The sequence below is a fragment of the Hydractinia symbiolongicarpus genome, chromosome 10 (assembly GCF_029227915.1).
Source record: "Hydractinia symbiolongicarpus strain clone_291-10 chromosome 10, HSymV2.1, whole genome shotgun sequence".
Lineage (NCBI taxonomy): Eukaryota > Metazoa > Cnidaria > Hydrozoa > Anthoathecata > Hydractiniidae > Hydractinia > Hydractinia symbiolongicarpus.
In genome coordinates this window covers 19434392-19455206 of record NC_079884.1, presented here as the reverse complement: position 1 = coordinate 19455206, position 20815 = coordinate 19434392, and the positions used below count along the sequence as shown (strand labels likewise).

At 33.8% G+C, this 20815-nt stretch overlaps 2 protein-coding genes across 2 annotated transcripts in view; one reads left to right on the top strand and one right to left on the bottom strand.

The window, feature by feature from the left end:
• Window positions 1-1369: 1369 nt before the first annotated feature.
• Window positions 1370-11565, bottom strand: LOC130613094 (uncharacterized). The gene is made up of 3 exons (XM_057434422.1): window positions 11525-11565; window positions 10469-10883; window positions 1370-2377 (listed from the first exon to the last, which is right to left on the bottom strand). The coding sequence occupies exon 3, from the start codon at window positions 2364-2366 to the stop codon at window positions 1560-1562; it is 807 nt and encodes a 268-aa protein (XP_057290405.1). The 5' UTR covers window positions 2367-2377; window positions 10469-10883; window positions 11525-11565; the 3' UTR covers window positions 1370-1559.
• Window positions 7027-20815, top strand: part of LOC130613093 (uncharacterized) — a 45428-nt gene continuing 31639 nt past the window's right edge. The window contains exons 1-12 of the mRNA XM_057434421.1: window positions 7027-7599; window positions 8313-8381; window positions 8466-8513; window positions 9844-9915; window positions 10015-10065; window positions 10393-10452; window positions 18129-18224; window positions 18527-18571; window positions 18650-18691; window positions 19742-19870; window positions 20344-20439; window positions 20587-20757. Of these exons, the coding sequence (XP_057290404.1) occupies window positions 7491-7599; window positions 8313-8381; window positions 8466-8513; window positions 9844-9915; window positions 10015-10065; window positions 10393-10452; window positions 18129-18224; window positions 18527-18571; window positions 18650-18691; window positions 19742-19870; window positions 20344-20439; window positions 20587-20757 (988 nt within the window). The 5' untranslated portion in view covers window positions 7027-7490. The remainder of the gene's footprint in view (window positions 7600-8312; window positions 8382-8465; window positions 8514-9843; window positions 9916-10014; window positions 10066-10392; window positions 10453-18128; window positions 18225-18526; window positions 18572-18649; window positions 18692-19741; window positions 19871-20343; window positions 20440-20586; window positions 20758-20815) is intronic.

Sequence of the window (20815 nt, the reverse complement as noted above, 5' to 3'; positions counted from 1 at the left end):
GATCGTGAAAATTTAGTTGGGGCAACCTTTATTGATTTGTCTAAAGCCTTCGACACAGTGGGCCACAGGATTCTGCCATCAAAGCAGTCATCTTTTGGCATTCACGACAATGAGTTAAATTGGTTCACCGATTACCTTTTCAATCGGAGACAACAAGTCGTTTATGAAAATTTGAAATCCAACGTTTCAAATATAACATGCGGTGTTCCACAAAGCTCCAATTTAGAACCCTTGTTGTTTTTGATTTACTTCAACGATTTTAAATCAACGTAGAAGTAAAACTGAAATTTGCTGATGACACCGTGTTGTGTGTTGCATACAAGTCCGTACAGGTTATTGAAAATGCTTTGAATGACGAACTTAAAAATATATCGATATATCTCGCCGTGCAAAACAGATAATCAAAGTTGCCAACATCAAATCAACTCACACTGTTATTTGCGACATGCTTGTAAAGAAATGCATTGCTGGTGAAACATGCAGTAATATAAAGGAATAAAGGAATACTTTAAAGTAAATTCTCATTTTAGTCGATATATTAATTCGTTTTTGAATGACAGTTGAAAGTGCTTGTAATATCTGCCTGGTGTTTCTTATAATCATATTTCTTATTATAAAATCATGTGTTTATGTTTGCAATAGGTCAGACAAACTGATGTTGTTGTTTTTGTTCTCCGTAAAAACATTGTTGTAACTTCAAAAATTTCAGTGTGATTATGCCCGTAACATGGATGTATTGAAATAATCTTTGTCATTTTCTTTCTATCTTATGTTTTTTTTTATTTTTTTAGGTCATCCAGCTACACTCTGAAGGCTGGAAGTTGTTTACATGTATAGACAAGAATGTAATCTAACTATACGTGTAACACGTGATAAAAAAACAAATTAAACTTTATACGAAGTTGTCTTTATTGTTTTGTAAATTTTAGATTTAAAAACAATGATAAAGTTTAAAAGCATGTTTTTATTTGCAGAGAATGGAAATTAATTTCAAATGTTTTGTGCATTGTTACAATTCTTTCCAAAATGTTCAAAAGTCGTTGCACCGTTATTACAAACCAAAATAAAGTGGTTCTCCGCGCAGAGCTGTGATGTGATGGGTTTCTCCTTCGTCCTTTATGGGCTACAACGTCCCAAGCCGTTTTTCTCGGTGTTAAATCTATCGATGACCAGGAATTGGGATTACGGTTCTCAGGAGGCTGTAGTAAGATAGTGCACTGCATTGTAAGAGTCCTCCGGATGTTGTAATACAGTTTTTTATATCTTATAAGAGTCCTATATGTAACTTAAAAGTATATTTCAACAAAATATTTTTGACTGTACACCGATAATCCTTGATAGGTACAAGAAAATTAAATACGAAGAGAAATTGAAAATAAACTGTGTTGTTGTGTATTATTATTTTTGTATATTTTTATAGATAATGTAAATTATTTATGTCACTTCTGCAGTCACACATATTATTTCGTCGGAAGAGAGATTCCCACGCTACTTAGCAGTGCCACAAAATTAATAATTTGACTTGTCTTAACAAGTACTATGCTCTGAAGTTCGTCATGTTATAACTTCTTAAATAAAGCTGACAACGACATTCTTCTCGTTTTTATTTTCTCAATTTCGTGCACAGTTTCTAGATCTTCAGCCCAAGAAATGCTTTTTCTTTGCTTAGTTTCTGGCGTTTTACACTGTTCTCTTAACTTAGGTAAAACATTTAAAATATCAATTTCCGATGTTGTTATCATGCCAATCTTAGAATCTAATGATAGTCTTGGGTGAGCTAAACAGCTCTTAAAGTTATTTTTTATTTCTCTTTCCTCCTCTTCTTCAACTGCATCTTTTTTACACTGTTCTGAGTCACTAAATGTCTCCAAAAAGTTATCAGGAACAGCAAGAATATTCGCAGACACTTGTGAGGAATCGCTATCAAACGTCCACCGTCTTGGTAACTTGCCGCCAAATGTTTTGCATTGCTCTTCAATTTCAATTCTAACAATATCACCAATACCATCATCAATTCCCTCCAAATGAATAGAATCGAGGGAACTGGCTTTACAGGACGCCACATTAATCACTGTCACTTCATTTTGTGTAGTTTCAATAAGACCATTCATGAAAGTATGTGTTTGTGTATTTCTTCCTGTAGTGTCAACACTGATAGGACTGTTTAGAGCATTATCGGTACTAACCCTGGCATTATTTGGACGAATACTAATATTGTTATTTGTTACATCCATGTCCAAATTACCATTTACATTTGTTGAGTTATAGGTACCTAGGCTCATGTCAGACAGCGTCTTGGAGCCACTATTTTCTTCGATCTCACTGACAATGTCGAGTGTCCTTCTGCGAGAACGAAGCCACGACATCCTTTTTACAACTGCAAAAAAGTAAAAGAAGTTAACTAAACAAAAGGTAAACGACGTTTTTCAGTCCAACTTTATTTTCCTCGTATTTTGAAAATTATTAAAAGCACCCTTCTCAGTCGCGAATATTTCGATTTTATATGTAAACAGAGCAAAAGTTATACACATATCTCTAAATACCTGCTTTACTTTGTTCTTATTTTAAACTGTTAATTCAAATATTTGTTTATAATGATTACCCGAGAAAATATAAAGCTAAATATACGCAACCTAAGACCCTTACAATAAATTAATAAAAAACAAATACACAGCACATAGTATATCTTATGTGAATCCAGTCAAGCAGAAACAAAAACTAATTCAAATGAGAAAAAGGCAAAATGAGAAAAAGGCAAAACTTCGAAATATTAAAACTAGAGCGTTGCAAAAATCGTTGTTTACATTTCTGAATACTCAATATTTAAACCTACAGCGAGATAATATCTCGTTTGTTCAAAAAAAGAACAACGTTAAATTTGTTGTAGACATCTGCATCACATGTTGAAAAAAATTGTTTTTTCATCCAAAGAATGCGCTACAATTTGATAAGAAGCAAAAGACTTTCATTATAAAGTAATATTAATTATTTATGCTACATAAAAAGCTATTCTTGACTTTTTCGTTAAACCTCTTCGCGGCAGATACTTTTATGTACAATTTAAGATGTAAAAGAAATTCTAACTCACATATATTTTAAAAATATGACAATTTTTGCGGAGCTAAGCGAAGTGAGCGTAGCGAGCTGAGCGCAGAGGAGCTCATTTGGCATTTAAGCGCGAATTATTATTTTTCTATTTTCTATTATACAGCGGGAAAAAATCAATTTTTTTAAAAAAATTCTGGCGAAAGTGTCACTTTTACTCGATAAGTCAAATTCCCTCAGTCTCGGTTATCTCAATTTTTTTCCTGCTTACTCTACGCTCTGGAAATGAGGTCGCTTTTTTTAGGAACACTGACCCATTCGAAAATATCATTCGAATAAAACTGTGATAAAACGTTGTTCATATGATTTGCCGAAGTTAAATCTGTGTTAGGTAATAACAACGGCTAATGCAATACATGACAAAGAGCATCAAATTATTGGAATTATATAGCATCATCTCAAAATGAATGTCAAATAAGGTTAGTAGTTCGAATAATATTATATTAGTCTTTGCACAGAGGCAACGTCAAAATTTTCTTCTTAAGACACAAGCCAGTCTACAGCTTTTTTAAATTTCTGACAAGTATGGATTAGCTAAATAAATGCACTTACTGTGTAGTATATGTTAGCTAGGTAGCTAGCTAGCTAGCTAGCAGAAAATCTGTCCAAAAGAATTTTTCTATGCTAGCTATGTAGCTGATTTTATGCTAGCTAAAGTAGCTAATTTTATGCGAACTAAATTGTTAGTTTAATCCCAGCTTAGTAGTTAAATTTATACTAGCTTTGTAGCCAGTTTTATGATAGCTGTATGTTATATGTTTGCTTTATTTTATGTCACCTAGCTAAAGGTCTTAAAAAAGAGCTATTAATACCTAGCTATTAAGTTCTATTATTATTTCAGCTCAGTTGGCAGTTTTATGCTAACTAGCCTTTAGTGTGAGAAAGGGTTCATTACATGTAAAAATAGTGATATACTAGCTAGCTAAACATACCCTTTCTTCGTTTTCTTAAAGAAGCCCCTGCGTCAGTTGCGATATGGCTTAGATTAACAAAGTTTGAGTTTGAGGCGTTATGTGTCCGAGGAAAGGTCACGTGATATTAGTAAAGGTGACTTATATATTACGTGGCTAAAAAGTATAGGTTGATTTGGTCTCAACTGGAAACATCCGATTTCCCGCTTAGCCATCTTTAAAAAACAACAAAAGCACTCCATCGTTGTTTATATCAGAAAAAACGTAGTTTCGCTTAATCAAAAATTTACGTAAATATAGCCAGCTTATAAATACTGGAAAATCGAGTCCTCCATGAATGAAATGCTAGTCGTTTTTGATGTATAGGGATGGAATTTAAAGAAATGCGAAATACTCTCCACCGTAGTAACTTTTTATAAAATTTGACAATAATAATGAGGAAATGGGCTCCGCTACGCTCCGTGCGCTGGTGCGCACTTCGCTTTGCTCCGCAATAATAAAAATTTTTCTATTAATATTTTGAACTAAAGTATTCACTTTATACACTGTATTTTTGGTAATAATTGTTTTTACATTAGATTGCCGTTTTAGAAAGTGTATTTTGCAGACCAGAATATGTGTAACTTAAAAACCAAAAAAATTGTCTGTGAAGCCCGTATATAGACGTTGATCAATATTTAAATTCTTCTAAACGTTTTTGTTTTTGTTTTCTCACACCTCTATCAAGGAGGGATCAAGGAGGGCATTACAGTATCAGTATATTATTGCATATATATTGCTGTGTTGTCTCGAAGTACTATTAGAGCCGAGCCACTTTTTATTTATTTTGGCATGATGCCCCCTCCCTCCTCCCCTCCCTTGGCAACCAAGGAAAAAAAGTTAATAGTTAATAGGGTTAAGAGAGTTTAGTAGACGAAATTTCGGGAGGTCCTACACCCGTCATCGGGCAAAGTAAAATGATATTGGATATATATTTATATAATTGCGGAGGGACGAAATTCATAAGAAGAATTAACCAATTAGAAACAAATTCTTAATTACTCAGGACCGTTGCAACCATTTTCCAGCCCAGAATCGAAATAACTACTTCTTTCGTAGGCTTTGTAACAAAATCTCAGGAAGTTGATACGAGATGCTGTTGATGTTTTTGCCATGCTCTACACTGTTGATGTTGATGTATGTTGAACTGATGACTTCTGCTCCAGCTGTGGTCCGCAACTTTATTTTTCTTCAGAACTTCCTTTCTAACTGCACGTATATGTTTTTGAACTCGCCGCTTGATTATTCTTTTTGTTTCGCTTACAGCGTCATAATTTTAAACAACATTATTTTGTTCTTTAAAGTTAATTTTGTCTTTTGGTTTAGAGTGTTTCTTTAGAGTTAAAGTGATTCGTTGAGACTACATTGAAAACTCCGTTCAAAACACTTGGACCGTAAAACAAACAAAATGGAGGCGCAGCATAATCAATCTGGCCATTAAAAATATACACTATGAAACATCGACAATGCGATCCAATTCTACAATTTCTGCTAACAGGAAATACAACCTATCATTCACGGTTAAAAGTCGCACAATTGAAGAGTTTATGGTCTCAAACGGCATTCATGCGACAAATAATCAACATTTTGATGTCACCATTATGTTTAGCATACTTTTTTGTTAACTGTGTCAAATTTTGTCTAAAGCAAATACCAATTTTGGTCTAAACGTCATTTAGATGACTTCCAAGTATTTAGAGAGTTTAGGTACGAAGTTTAAATCTGTGACGTTGCAATTACCCATTTGGGACATAGTTAGATAGCTACGACTTGGAAATCAATACTTTCCTCGCGGCGAGTTAGGCGTGATATTTGTTTTAATTTCCTCTCCCCCCCACTAATTTGACTCTAGCGACTACCAAACCTCCTGCTTCTGTACGATTTTTTAGAAAAAGAATTGCAGACGCCTCCATTCGCCTTAACACAGTGAAAAAAGGGTACCGTTTACTGTTAAATGTAATTAATCGTTTTGTTTCATCAGTCATCAGTCTAAATAAGTATGTTTCGTAACTATGATTTACTTTCGGTTCAAAATGAGTATCTAACGCCTTAAAAACATCTTTATACGTGTGTAATACACAGTCTGATGTCTGATGAAGACCTCCAATACGGAGGTCGAAATATTACCATAAAAATATATATGCTGAATGACCATGTATATGTTTTTTTAAAGTATTAACATACATTCACATGAACTTGTTATTTAAAGAAATAATCTTCTTGTAAGGTAACCTTTTTTTGTATAGCGAATTTAATCTTCTTTTAACTGTAAATATAATCTTTTCTCTCTGTATGAACATATAAATACCTCGTCGCAAATTTTATATTGTAGGGGAGAAACTCATAAACAACACATTCGTGTATCATACAACTAACTCTCTTTAACATATGACCCTTCTATATATACAACATTCCATCGTAGTTACTTTTCTCCATCGTTGCTGTCACGGTACAACATCAAATACTTCTTCACTTCAGGTATTCTTAAATTCTTGCAAAGCACCGGCTTATCTCAAACACTTTTAGCTGCTGTAGCCAGAAGGCCCGACATAAACAGCGGAATAGTTAAGGTGGAGAAAAAAATTACGCTGGGTCGCAAACGAATTTACTGCGGTCAGAATACTGACCGCACTTTTTGATTGGTTACTTCTATTGTTTTTTATCCCGTGATCATTATCGGGAAATCCTTTCTTTTGAGCGCAAATGGGCTTACCCAAACAAATATAACTAATTCTTGAACTCTTTTAGGGGGTAAGGTATGGTCACGCTGGCTTTGTGCTCATTGATTGATTTTAATTCAGGGTTTGCTCTTAGAACTTATTTTGTGTAAATTGGTAGATTTGAATTTTACGGATTTGTTCTAATACATTCGTTTGTATCTAAGCTGTCGTATGAGAGAAGCTGGATTTTGATATCTTTGAAGAAAGCTCAGTTAACTAGGCTACCCTGTCTGTAACTGACCCTAAAATAAATATGTTTCGAGCTTTAAGAAATTGTAAAAAAAATTATGCATTGTCGAACAGTTTAAAACAACAACGGCGATTCAACATGGGCGAGTGAATGTTACCATACCCCCGGGTTAACCCAAGCCATGTGAGGGAAATTGGGGAGATGGCACACGGTGTGGGCCGTTGGATGTTGCCGGGAGTTGTCTAGTAGAGCGTGGGCCCTACTAATTGGGTCTGCGTAGCTCAAAATGAGCATTAAATACTCTAGGACTCTCCATCTAAGCCATGGCCCCTCCTGGAAATAATAGACAGGGTATATCCCTCGATATTTGTGAGGCTAGCCATGTAAAATATGCACATCTATCTATCTATCTATCTAAAAAGTATGCTGAAGAAAAAGTGCTGCCTGTACATGCGTGCGAGATTTATTCACCGAACCATGAAGGAACTTCAGCACTCTAAAATTTGCAGCATTTTTGTATAACTTATGCAAAATGGCAGATTACTACAACTGAAACAAATAGTTTATTTTTCAGCCATTTCAATGATGAAGGTTATAGTTTTATTTTTCCTATATTCACCGATGACATTAGCAGGTAGGTCGCGAATGTTGTGTACATGTGTGCTCCGCGGTTCACGTTATCGTTTTTTGTTTTGTCTTTGTTTGTGCATATTTTCCATAAAAAAGATGATTTTGATACAACATGCTAAGAAGAGAAAGAATTTTTAGACTGATTAACAGCAGGATAACTGTGATCCAAGTTTAAAAATCGAACGTATGTTTTCATTTAAATGGAGTGGATGACAAAGGTTTAAATATTTTTGTTATATAGTGAAGTATCGTCCTTGTCAGAAGTTTGATTTACATCAGTAAAGAGAAAGCTTTCTTATCCATGGATCTTGTTTCCCCCAGATTTTGTGAGCAGTTGAACTTTTTTCTAACTTATAAAATCCAGTGACAAAATATGTCAAACTTATTTTGCTTATATCTCATTGGTGTAAGTCATATGCTTCACCTAACTGGTGTATTTCACATTCGGATTTTTGATTATACTTAGCAACAACCTCTTACCCAACTGGTGATAATTGAGCAGAGTATTCTTTTTTTAAATTTAAAAAAAATTGGGTCTAGTGTTCCGTAATTTCCACGCCATCTAAAAAGCAAAAATCAAATGAACAAAGGTGTTAGTGTACCAAGCTTAAGTCAGTTGCATTTTTAATTCTGGAAATTTAAGAGAGCGGAAGTTGATCCTATTTTCAGACAAGTAAGGGCGACAAGAGTCCTGTTTTTTACTTACCGAATTTTTAGTATTAGAACAAGCAGCAGATGATTTTGGGAATATCGTATGGAAACCAGGTAGATACCGTAACAGAGACGGTAAGTCATCTGTTATATTACAACTTTGTACCAAGGCCCATGATATTCACCCACCCGTTAATTTACCATTTTTTTTTATTTTAGCCATTCCGTTACCGACGAGATACGATCCTGATAAAAAACACAAACGAGGTAAACCACGCTACCAATTTCTCTCTCATCATCCATTTGTGAAAATTCACAAGTTCCAAACACGGAGTACAGAATTTTTTTACATGGATATAAAAATGGAATCAAACTTGGCACACTTTTTGTACGTCACAATAGGAAGAAAATGTCAGCACTTTTTCTGTGACATCATCAGAAGCTTGAAATTTGTTTTAAATACCATTATCTGCATAAAATTCACTTATTATAGTTCTAGAACGAATTTTAAAATTCTTTAATGTATTCAATGATACATGAAACACCCATTACCCATGTAGAAAATACTGAATACTACATTTTTCTTGAAAGGCAGATATATTTCCTATGGAAAAGTGTTTTATGTGTCATTGAAATGGGAAGACGTAAATAATTATCGACCACGCTTTGCACATTGCTCGAGCCTAAAAAGTACAGTCATTAAAAAACTTATCGCATAATAAAAATCACACTATTTAAATCTACTCCTTTTGAGTACTAAAGTAATACTTCGGTTTATATATCTCTTTCAAAAAGTTGCTTTTCGTGCTTCTCCGTTGTACTTTTCTACTTTCACACTGTAATAAAGTCTTAACAATTCATTTTTAGAGCTCAGTATGCCCAGAACATTAAAAATTTAGTTTTATCTCCATTTTCATAAAGCGTGTATTATTAGCCTAAAACGTTGAGGTGTATCAAGTTAGAATTGTTTTTCGGATATCGAATTTTAAACTTTGCAAACAAATGAATTTAATTGAAAAGAACTGTGAAAAAATGTTTCTTATATATTTTCTCTTTTTTCATCTTTTTCCTGTTAGAAATTTAAATATTCTATAAATTATAAGCTCTCCAATGATATAAAACTGAATTTGACAAAAAGAACGATTTGGTGTTACATATAATCCTCAACATTTTTTTTCTGCTCTACATAATTGGCACGAAAAAAATGCCAAAAATTGCCCGAAAAAACCCAGAAATCGAGACACTCACGTGTCCAAACTTCAGAAAGATTCTCCTTGATGACATAAGGTTGTGCTGTGAATTTCAAGTTCAAAAGATAATGCTAACGAAAGTTACTAAATTTTACCGATTATAACAGCGACGAAAAGGGTTAAACAACACCAGGGCATAACCTGGAATCAGAATGTTTTTGTAAAAAATAGCATTTTTATTTCTTTTTCAAATCCTTTCTCCCTTACTACTGCTCCCTGTTGTCGCACCTTGCGACCAGATGAAAATGTATGGTTGACTGGACCTAACTAATCTGTGGAATATCACGAATTTTTTTTTTATTTTTTATTTTGTCAAACCGGTGTTATCGTGTTTAAATCTTTGCTAGAAACGGATGAGGATGATAATAACGAAGATGAGAATATAAACGCTAAACCTTCTAAAAAAAGTTTTATAAAGCGTGAGTATTGAATGTTACTACTCATACTACACATATGATGTCAGAAAATTCGTTAAAGTTGTCAAAAAAAATCCCTATTAAATGACTCCTTTCCTTTAGATTTTTCTCTACCGCTTGGTCCAGAAATTCCATTTGGTTATTCAATTGGAGGTGAGGTTGATATTACTTCACAACAGAAGTTGGACGCCATATTTACAATCATTACACAATTTTCAATTAGGACAGATTGATGAAAAGTGGTCAGTAACGCTAGATTTATATGAGTGAGCCTTCAAGACTAAAATATCAAACTAGAAATATGAATTAAATTCGCTAATTAAAAATAGCATTAGAACACATTTAAGAATCAGCTTTCTCTATTTTCTAATCCTCCAAAGCATGCTAGAGAGGATGGAGCGCCCTTCTTGTTTTAACGTGAAGGTGCGTGCATTTTTTTGATTTATATACGGAAAATATCTATCGCGTCAAATATTTTAGGTTCAAGAAAAGGTAAAAAAGATATAGTTGCACATGTTCCCCTTGAAGAAAAATTAAAAGGTAAGAATTAACTCACGATATACTTCAAACTGGTCGTCTTTTAAAACACTTCTGTAAGAGTGCCTGCCTCTGACGTCGACATCTCAGATGAATGTTTTCCTTTTAGTCTTTGCCACAACTTGTGAAATGCAAGAGACTATTTGAAATTATGCAAGCGCTGTGATCTTCAATTTGGCACAATGTAATGTGAATGTATATGCTTTACTACGCATTCGTTTTGCGTTAGAAAAGTTTGACACGTCTTACACAGGTATTATCTCGTCTTGGGGGTGAAAAATAGCGGTCGTTGCTCGCGTTAGGCAGGCGGTCGTCTTATAGAATAACAACTGACCATAAAACACATTAAGATGCCCAGATGTGGTCATGTAAGACAGGTGGCCGTATTACACAGGTGGTCGTTTTAGCAGGTTAGACTGTATACTTCGTTTTTTCTACAAAAATAATTCATAAATATCTGCTAAATAGTAGCTAGTAATAAGCTTATATCCGTTTTAATCCACGAATTTGCAGAATAACATAAAAACTAGATTAGTTATGAGCAACCTTCGGAATGCTAGTTGTTTACATGCAAGTTTGAAGAATGTATCAACAAAATGTTCACTTTTACTTCTTTTAACTAGGCAAAAATGTTGAAATATTTGTAGATTTCAAGTGCGTATCTTGTGGTATTTAAAGAATCTAGCCACGATGTGAATACATTTGGCTAGTATACTTAGAAGAAAAACTTTTTGTACAGTTTGTAACGTTCAGTGGCATTTTATATTACTCTGATCATTTCAAAAAAATAAAATTCATGGAATCCTTCATAAAATTATATTTTCTGTGATTAAAGTTAAAGTTTAGCATGAAAAGAATTTTACGATTGCGCAAATTTGAAATTTTAGACAGTATACCAGAGTGGTTTAGTCAAGTTTTATGTTTTTATCAAGCAATAATTTTTAAGTTAAACGAAAGCAAACTTGTTATGCAAAGTGAACCTCCGAAGTTTTGCTGTTGTTTTCTTTGAGTGATAAAAAAAATTTAGTTTGTCCAAAAAGTTAGAAGATGACAATTGTTTTAATACATTAATTACCCATGCGGAAGATGACGTCAGTTATTTCCAGCCATTTCCAAGATATGAGGCTCTAAATATAAAAGTGTAATGCAACAGCTTTGCTAAATTTTTTTTCTTCGATGGTGTGTTACATTTGAAAAAGTAAATCCCTAAAATTTGTTATTTACAATTATTTTCTTATTACTACTTTCTATTTATTCTGATTGTTCGAGTGTTTTGATTGTCTTTAAATTTTAAAGTCTCTTCACAGAATATTTTATTGATTAATCGCTGCCTACAATCCTTGAAAGAGAATTGGAGAGTTCAATGTCATTGATTGTTGCAGGTTCCCTACTCCACAATGAGCGTGCGCCTCTGATGCTTAGTAAAGTTGATCTTAACAAACGGAATGAGATCTTCGACCTTATGAAGTTGGTCTATTATTATTATTATTATTATTAATTTTATTATAGTTGACAAGTTTACAAGAAAATGTAGCTCTGAGGCTAATTAAAGTCAACTTTAAAAACATTAAAAACAATAAATAACTAAATATAAAAAATCTATAAAGAATACCGTATATACAAAAAACAAGACATGTTTAACTGAGTTCCCGCTCCACAACTGACAAAGGAAGACAACGGGGAAACTAAAGAAAACCTAATTTAGGTATAAAAGTTTTGCATACTCTGCAAGGACAATGGTTTGGAACTCAAATTTCTTATTTTGCTTCTAAACTCAATTAAAGTACCAGCGTTCCGATACTCATTAGGCAAAGAGTTCCAAAGCTTAAACCCAACATTAGACAGTTTTTCGATCCCATATCTCACTGAAAATATTTTGTTACTCTTGAGTTTGTCCTTTCTCAAATTATACACTGGTTCAGGAAAAATAAAAAAGTTCATTCAACATTTCTGGATCTGTTTTTGTTTTATCTTTATACAGCTCAGTAACAAGGATGCGTAAGTTCGTTTGGTGAATTGTAACGCTCCCATTTTTTGATAAAAGCTCTTCAAATAAGGATTGATAGTCTTGATATATAATTCTTAGTGCTCTTTCATGTATATGGTTTATCCTATTGTTTAATTTACGACTGTGAAACATCCATACTAATGGACAGTACGAAAAATGACTAGTGACAAAAGCATTAATAATCAGCTTTCGCTGATCTAATGTCATTAAGGAAGATAACCTTGCAAGCGCACTAACTTTCTGGCCTGCCTTGTTACAGAGCTGATTAATATGTTCCTCGAAAGAAAGTTTGTGGTCTATGGTTATACCAAGCAGTTTCTCAGTTTGAGAATTGTGTAGAAGTTTATCACAAACTTTTAATCGTACATCAGTTTTGTTAGTAAAAAAATGTGAATTTTCTGGGTTGGCTTTCATACCGTTATTTTCAAACCAAGTAAGTATTATAATTGCTGCATATTCAATCTTTTCAATAACTTCGTTGATATTCTTTCCTATTGAAAATGGGGTTGTATCATCAGCATAGTTGACAATGTCCATATATGGGACAAAAAGGAAAAGATCGCATAAAAATATATTTAAAAGCAAAGGACCCAAAATTGATCCTTGCGGTACGCCGTATTTTATTTTTGTCCATGCACTATAATTGTTATTTATACGTACTCGCTGTTTCCTGTCAATTAGGTACGATTTTAGAAACAGCAAAGAGTTCATATCAAAGCCATATGCATGAAGTTTTGCTAGTAAGAGCTCGTGTGTAACTGTCTTGTTAGAGAAACATGGTTTTACTGTTTTCAAGAATAACCTATTGTCAGTTATATTCTTAACATTAAGGTTGTTGAAGAATTTTTTATTTACTTTTTCTTATTAGTGAAACACAAAAATTCCTTTGTTTATTGTATGCTAATTTACTCTCTGGAGTTTTATCCTTCCTATGCTTATTTAAAAGTTTTGATCTGTTCATAATTGCTTTGTTTATTTCTTTACTCATAAAAGGTGCCTGGTTATGACGTACATGCCTTTTCTTTCGAGGAGCATGATTATCTAAGATGCTTAAAACATTGTTTTTGAAATTTTCAAAAATTTTAAAATCATTGAGATTGTTGTCATCATTTAGAGCATCCATTATATCATGGCGGAAATTTACATTATTGAAATTCCGATATGATCTATAATTTATAATTTTTGGTTTTCGTTTAGCAAAGTTGGCCTTTAAAACAGTCATTGTCAATTTATGAAAATCAGACAAGCCTGTTTCAATAGCCCTGGAGTGACAAAAAGATCTTGGGTGGTTTGTCAAGATGAGATCTATGTTTGTAGGGTTATCTATGCTTTTGAAGCATGTAGGCTCTTTTATTAAAGAGTTAAGTTTATATGTTGTTAAAAATTCATTTACATGTAGGTAGCTAATTTCAGCGTTAAAACCACCCAGTATTACATAGTTCTCATATTTGCAGGAAAACGAATCAATGTTTTTACTTATGTGGTTTAAGTTTGTTAGACTATTGTTGGACTGTGACATACCGCTTTTCAGCAATCATCTCTGATAGTCGTTTGTAAAATGCTCCACACTCACGACCCATTCCTCCATTTGTTGAGAAGACAAAGGGACTGAAGGTCTCATATTCCACAGTGTTCACTCGCTTGTTATAATGGCGTTTCTTTTCATCTTCATTCCTTTCGAAGCACTTGCTGAGCTCCAGGCCCCTGTATCTTCGAGCACTTAGGTCAAAGACCCTTATAACGAAAAATGCTCTTTGCCCATGAGTCCAGAACCCAGTAGCACTGATGTCCAAACGTGCTTCTCTGCTGCAATTGGCAGTACGATATTGAAACTGCTCGCCATCTAGAGCCACTAAGCTTTGCTGTTATGTCGCGAATCTCATTATGTCTTAATTTTACAAACCCTCCTTTCTTACAGGACAGCGCATGTGAAGCATCAAAACTGCTTCCACAGACATTCAGTGGTTAATTGAGGGATGGTCCAGTTATATCGAATACGCAGTGCATCCTGGAACTGCTCTTTGTTGAGATCGTACGCAAGCTCTTTGATAGGAAGATTTGTTAACCAGTTTGAAGAACAGATTAGGCAATTGGAGTCGTTCTTTCTCTTTTGATCTTCATTCAACTCGGCTCTGACTCGCACCAGTTTCTCTTTATTTCGTTGGTTCTTCTCACTTTTAATCATTGCAATTGATTTTGTTTCCCCATTTTCAGTGATGCCAAGTATCTGATTCTAAAGTTGAAAAGTAAACTGCTTTGAATTCTCAATCGGTGCAATTTCACAGACTAAGTCCGTCCATCCGGGAGGGACAGAAGATCTCTTTCTGTGTCGTTTATGACTTTCCCACCAGTGATAGCTGGAATAAATTGATGTCTCAAAATATCTTTAATTGGTTGGAGGTAATCTTCCATTTGAGGTATCGTTCGAATGTAGTATGAGTAGCAATGCTGAAAGCCACTCACATAACATGCATATGCCGCCTGTGGCTGGGTGACTGCAATCTGTGTCAGCAAGGTCAATTCATCAAACCAGTCTTTGACCATCTTTTTGCAGTTTTGATCTTTGGCTGTTTTACTTCTAATAACGACGCCAAGATGTCTCTCACCATCTTTGGATATTTGTATATTTGTGCCTTCAAACACTGTTTTGGCAAGATTAAAGTGTTCCTCTTTTACAATTACCCATGATTTCATTGGCTGGGGAAAGTATCCAAAGTGTGAACCGATTGTTGTAATATTGATCCACCATTGCTTCAATGATCGCAATCTTCCTGTTGATGTAATATCGTCCGCAAATGCTGCTATTTGATCTTGAACATCAACAATTGTTGACAACATGATGTTAAGGAGTGGTGTAATTCCCATAGCATAAACTGCCATGCCAATTGGATCTCCTTGAGTGGTTCCTTCATTAGAGCGCAGTTCAATTCCACCAATGACAAACAATCTAGCAGGCACACGATAACAATTGACGACATAATTTGAGAACTCTGGACACAATATTTGCACACTGCGAAGAAGAACTTTCCGATTAATGTTATTGAAAGCATTAGCGGCATCTACTAGTATCACCGCCTCAGCTCCTTCACTTTCAAATGCTTTTCTCGTCGAATGGATTGCATCCTCACTTCCTCTTTTTTGACCAGACCACATCTGCATCCTGCTCCCCGATATGATAACATCTCCTTTAACAATTGACATAACCATTTTTCCACGGATCCGCCTTAACACTTCCCCGACCCAAATGGGCCGGACTCCTGGTTGCTTGTCAAGTGGCACTAACCTTTCAGCTGGAAAACCCTGCAACGATTGATCATTTATTTGTTGGGTGCAAAGTTTCTTTGTGACATTTGCAATGGACGATCGTAAATTCTTGCCACACTCTCCATACATTTTCGATGTCAGCGGCCTTCTCCATCCATCATTATCAACACCAGAAGGACCTGAATCACCCTGTGTTGCCAATGCAGCTTTTAGTGCTATTTGCTCATCAATAGCATTATATACTATCGGATTGACGTGTTGAACAGAGCCACGCAGTAGATTGTAATCATTAGTATCTTGTCCTTTGGGATGCTTCTCCTTCAGTGTTGCAATTGTCGCATCGTTTAATGGAAGCACTCCTTCACCCATATTGTTTGTAAGCAATTTGATTGCGCCATGTACATCACCTCTTTCCCTTTTCTCTTTAAACTGTTTTGAGATTGTTTCAATGTTTTTCTTCTCCATAAGTTTTGGCAGTCTCGATTGTAGTGTTTCTGCCTCATTCACCAACGCATTAATCTCCCGTCTATGCCATAAACGCAGTCTTCTTTCCAGAGCTTTTACATGGTTTCTGGCTTTGGAGGTTTTGCTTGGTTTTTGGAGTAAAAGAGCTGGCATAATGTGAATCGCCTTCATCGATATCAATCCTAGCGTGCTATCTTCTACCCAAGCATTAAGCAATCTAGTTATTTCCCGGGTGAAGTCTTTGCCAGTACCTCCACTTGAAAGCATAAAAAGATTTTTCCTCCAGAAAACGATTTTTTCATAGCATGAATCAATCAGTTTTGTAAAATCACTTTCCCTCACTTCACCCCAGTAAAACTGTTCAGTTGTTACTTCTGTTGCATTGTTGTTAGAATTTTCATGCATAGGAACCTCTTCTTCTGCAGGCAGAAGATCGACTCTTGACCCAATTACTTTACCTTGTCTCTGATGTTGTAGAGCACCTCTCGCCGTACGGAATAATTTTCTGCACTTTACACAAGGAACTTTCGTTGATGTCGATGGTAGGCCTAGGCCCATCACTTCGCCTGGTGCGGTTGCAGGTCTTGAATTTCCAGTGGAATCGTCATTCCCATTCATTATTCGTCCTTCTCTGCTTTCAGCTAGTACTATTAGTGAAAATAACTATTTTGAGATTATCTCAACAACTCGTTGCGTTATTATAATTTTAAATTCACCAACAGCAGCAAAAATGACGTTTGACATCCGCCATTTTGAAAACATTTTTTTCTAATTACGTTAGTCTAAATACATTGACGTCGTGCCGTAACGTCCAGGCAGTTAACAAATAAGACATACATTTTTCGGCGACTTTAAAGGAAAATGAACACACCCCCTATGCTTGTCATAGACACTTCGTATTATTGTATAAGATCTTAAAATTTTGGAACTTTATATAATATTTCTATGAACAACGATCTAAGAGGCTTAAAAATAACATGAAATAAGCAAGAACATCCTTAACAAAGTTGTACATCGGTTAAAAAGCCCTTACATTTTAGCACTTTAATGCCACGAAGGAAATGCTCCAAATCCAACTTGCCTCATCACAATAAGATTTTATCGTATCGTATCCTAATTCTGGTATCACAAATGTGTGAAATGCAAATCTTAAAAGTTCTAAAAATGCCCTTCCTAACTCACTTGGAAACAAATAAACAGAGTAGTATATTTCTTACAATAGTTCAACTACATTATAATATGCTTTTTGAAAAAAAAGTACACTCAATAACTAAAGATACAGGATATATGCCAGCAACATCACCAATTTTGAGACACAGTTTGAAATTTCACGTATGTTTAGAATAAAGTCGGCTAGATACTCATGTCATAATCAAAGCTAGTTCACCTAGCTGATTTAACGATAATATTTAAGGGCAAAGCAAAAAATTACTTAGCTGTTTTTTCTAGGGGGTATTCTGGCGTCGTGCATTGTTTGTAAACACTGTTTAACTTCGTTTTGACATTATGACGTGGCGGAGGCCTGATTCGAATGTCAGTCCATCGACACAGTTGCTTTACAATGCATATGTTTTTCAAGCCTATTGTTTATGTTTTGAAACTTTCACAATCATGGCGTCCATTGCTGCAGCTGATGCTGCTGCAAAATCTCGAGCAGAAGAAAACATACAAAATAAAATATAAAACACGCGAAGAATCTTGCTAAATAGCCATATATGCAAAAAATGCAAGTCGAAGTTAATTCCAGGAAGCCATTAGATTGGCTTAACGAGTTTAGAATATTGCATACAAAATTTCGTACATCGTCGAACCTTTTCCAAGTAGATTATGACTATCTAATTTGTCGTAATTTTAACAGTTGTCAAAAGTAAGCCGCATTGTTGTCGTAACTTTTCGAAACTTTCCGACGTTGGATTAATCTATTTTTGTATTTTCGCTACAGGTGATACTCTTAAGCCTGTTGCCTTAACCGAAGAAAAGTCCCGTCGTTCAAAAATTCCAAAGACATGGGGACTCACGTGGGAGGACCCTTATCCGCGTAAGTGCTTTGGTTGCTTTGTTTTTACGTTCGTTCGTCTTGATGAACTGGAGAATGAGGCTTTCAGAAGACGATCAATATTTTTAATATATAGAGTGCAAAAAAAGTTCAAGTTCAGATTCTTTCACACTCTTTAATACCTTCACCCTACCTGATATATACAACAAATGATATGTCTGAAATAAATGATGGCAAACGAAGATTTTTTCTCGCCCACTTTGTTTTAAATTTGATTTTTTCCAGTTCACGCCCGAACAAAAGTCTCGCCTAAATAAAATAAAATTAAAATGAACGCTTTTTAGGTTATCGGTCAGAAGAATCCGGTTACGAACGATCGAATTTGGAAGGTTGTTTTTTAATTTTTGTTTATTCTGTTGCTACATGACATCATTAATACTATAATTTTTTACATCTTGTGTTTGTAGGGTTGTCAAATACTGGAAAGATATCAGAAGAAGAATTTGAATGTAAGAATCTTTTCTTTTCTTTTTTTCTTTCTTTCTTTCTTTTTTCTTTCTCTTTTTTCATTTATTTATTTCTCATTCATTTATTTATTTTTCATTCATTTATTTTTCATTTATTTATTTCTCATTCATTTATTTTTCATTTATTTATTTCTCATTCATTTATTTTTCATTTATTTATTTCTCATTCATTTATTTATTTCTCATTCATTTATTTTTCATTTATTTATTTTTCATTTATTTATTTTTCATTTATTTATTTCTCATTCATTTATTTTTCATTTATTTATTTCTCATTCATTTATTTATTTCTCATTCATTTATTTTTCATTTATTTATTTTTCATTAATTTATTTTTCATTTATTTATTTCTCATTCATTTATTTTTCATTTATTTATTTTTCATTTATTTATTTCTCATTCATTTATTTATTTATTTCTCATTCATTTATTTTTCATTTATTTATTTTTCATTTATTTATTTTTCATTTATTTATTTTTCATTTATTTATTTCTCATTCATTTATTTATTTCTCATTCATTTATTTATTTCTCATTCATTTATTTTTCATTTATTTTTTTTTCATTTATTTATTTTTCATTTATTTATTTCTCATTTATTTATTTTTCATTTATTTATTTTTCATTTATTTATTTTTCAATTAGTTATTTTTCATTTATTTATTTTTCATTTATTTATTTTTCAATTAGTTATTTTTTATTATTTTTATTTCATTTATTTATTTTTATTTAGTTTTTGTTGCGTACTTGCTTTATGTCGACATTGTCTTCTTTGTTTTCTTCTTTTCTGTGATACTTGTGTTTCGTGCATCTTGGCTAATAAGTAAGCAAGTCCTACAACTTAGCAGATGCGGCTCAAACTTGAGCCAGGAATATTCTGAATTCTGTAAATAATAAACGGGGATCAAATTTAAAACATATTATCTAACAACTGAAGAACAATTCGATAATATATTTTAAGCCCTCAAAGTTAAGATATTTTTTAAAAGATGCATACTATGTTATTTCTTATTCTCCTTACTACTATTTTAGCTGGCCTTATGGGTAGAGGGCTTGGCGGCATGAAAGAAAGAGCTCAAAACGAGATTCTTATGGAAAAGGTCTTCGAACAAAAATTAGAAGATGAAAATGATGTCGAAACTGAAAACAGTGCACGACGACGTATGTAACGTCATCCATTTAAATATAAATTACCAAGATAATGCATACCTATTATCTTCACAAATTACGCTTATATAAAAATTTTGTAATCATTATTTTCAAAAGAAATGTTTAATTTTTTTTAACATCTCCTTCATTACTTCCCTGCTTTGCAGTAATAGACATGGTTTTTGTGGTGTACCTCTGTTATAACACCCGCTGTGAAAATTTTCGGCAAACTAATTTTCGTGGATTTTTCAACGGGCTTGCGAATTTTTATACAAGTGGGCCAAGATATTACCTTGATAGATTTAACTGAATGATGTATTTCGAGCTACTGTTTACTTTTTCTTTCATGTGATAAAAAAGTAAGGTTATATTTACACTGAGAAGTCATTAAACAGGAGTATACGTCTTAAGGATCTTTTTGCGTCTCGTAGGGATATTCTTTGAGAATGACTAAGAGATTTTAGTTTTTATTTGCTGTGTTGTAGGATTGAAACGTTTTATATTTTTCCCTCCACATATCCATCATTATGGACATCATTCGCATTACCATGAAAACGGTAAAAAAAGACCACCAAACAATGGTATGTGTCTTTTCCTGTTGTTAAATATGCATATTACGCATATACCTTTGACATGAAGCTGCAATTACAATTAAGATTCTGTGAGAACGTATCCATGAGAAAATGACAAAAGTTTATTTCCCCCTTTTATTCCTAATTCTTTTTTAGATCGACATCCTTCGCACTCCCTTGTGGAGTTTTCAGCAGCAAATAATACACTCTCGGTAATGGGTAGCATAAATGTTGCCCCACAAAGAGCACATGAACCAATTCAGAATGTGACGTCGTTGTATGTTTCTCAACAATTGCCAATCAACTCGACTGCAAATATGACTGATGGTATTATTTATCTCTTATAGTAGTACAAAAACTGTCTGTCTGTCTGTCTGTCTGTCTG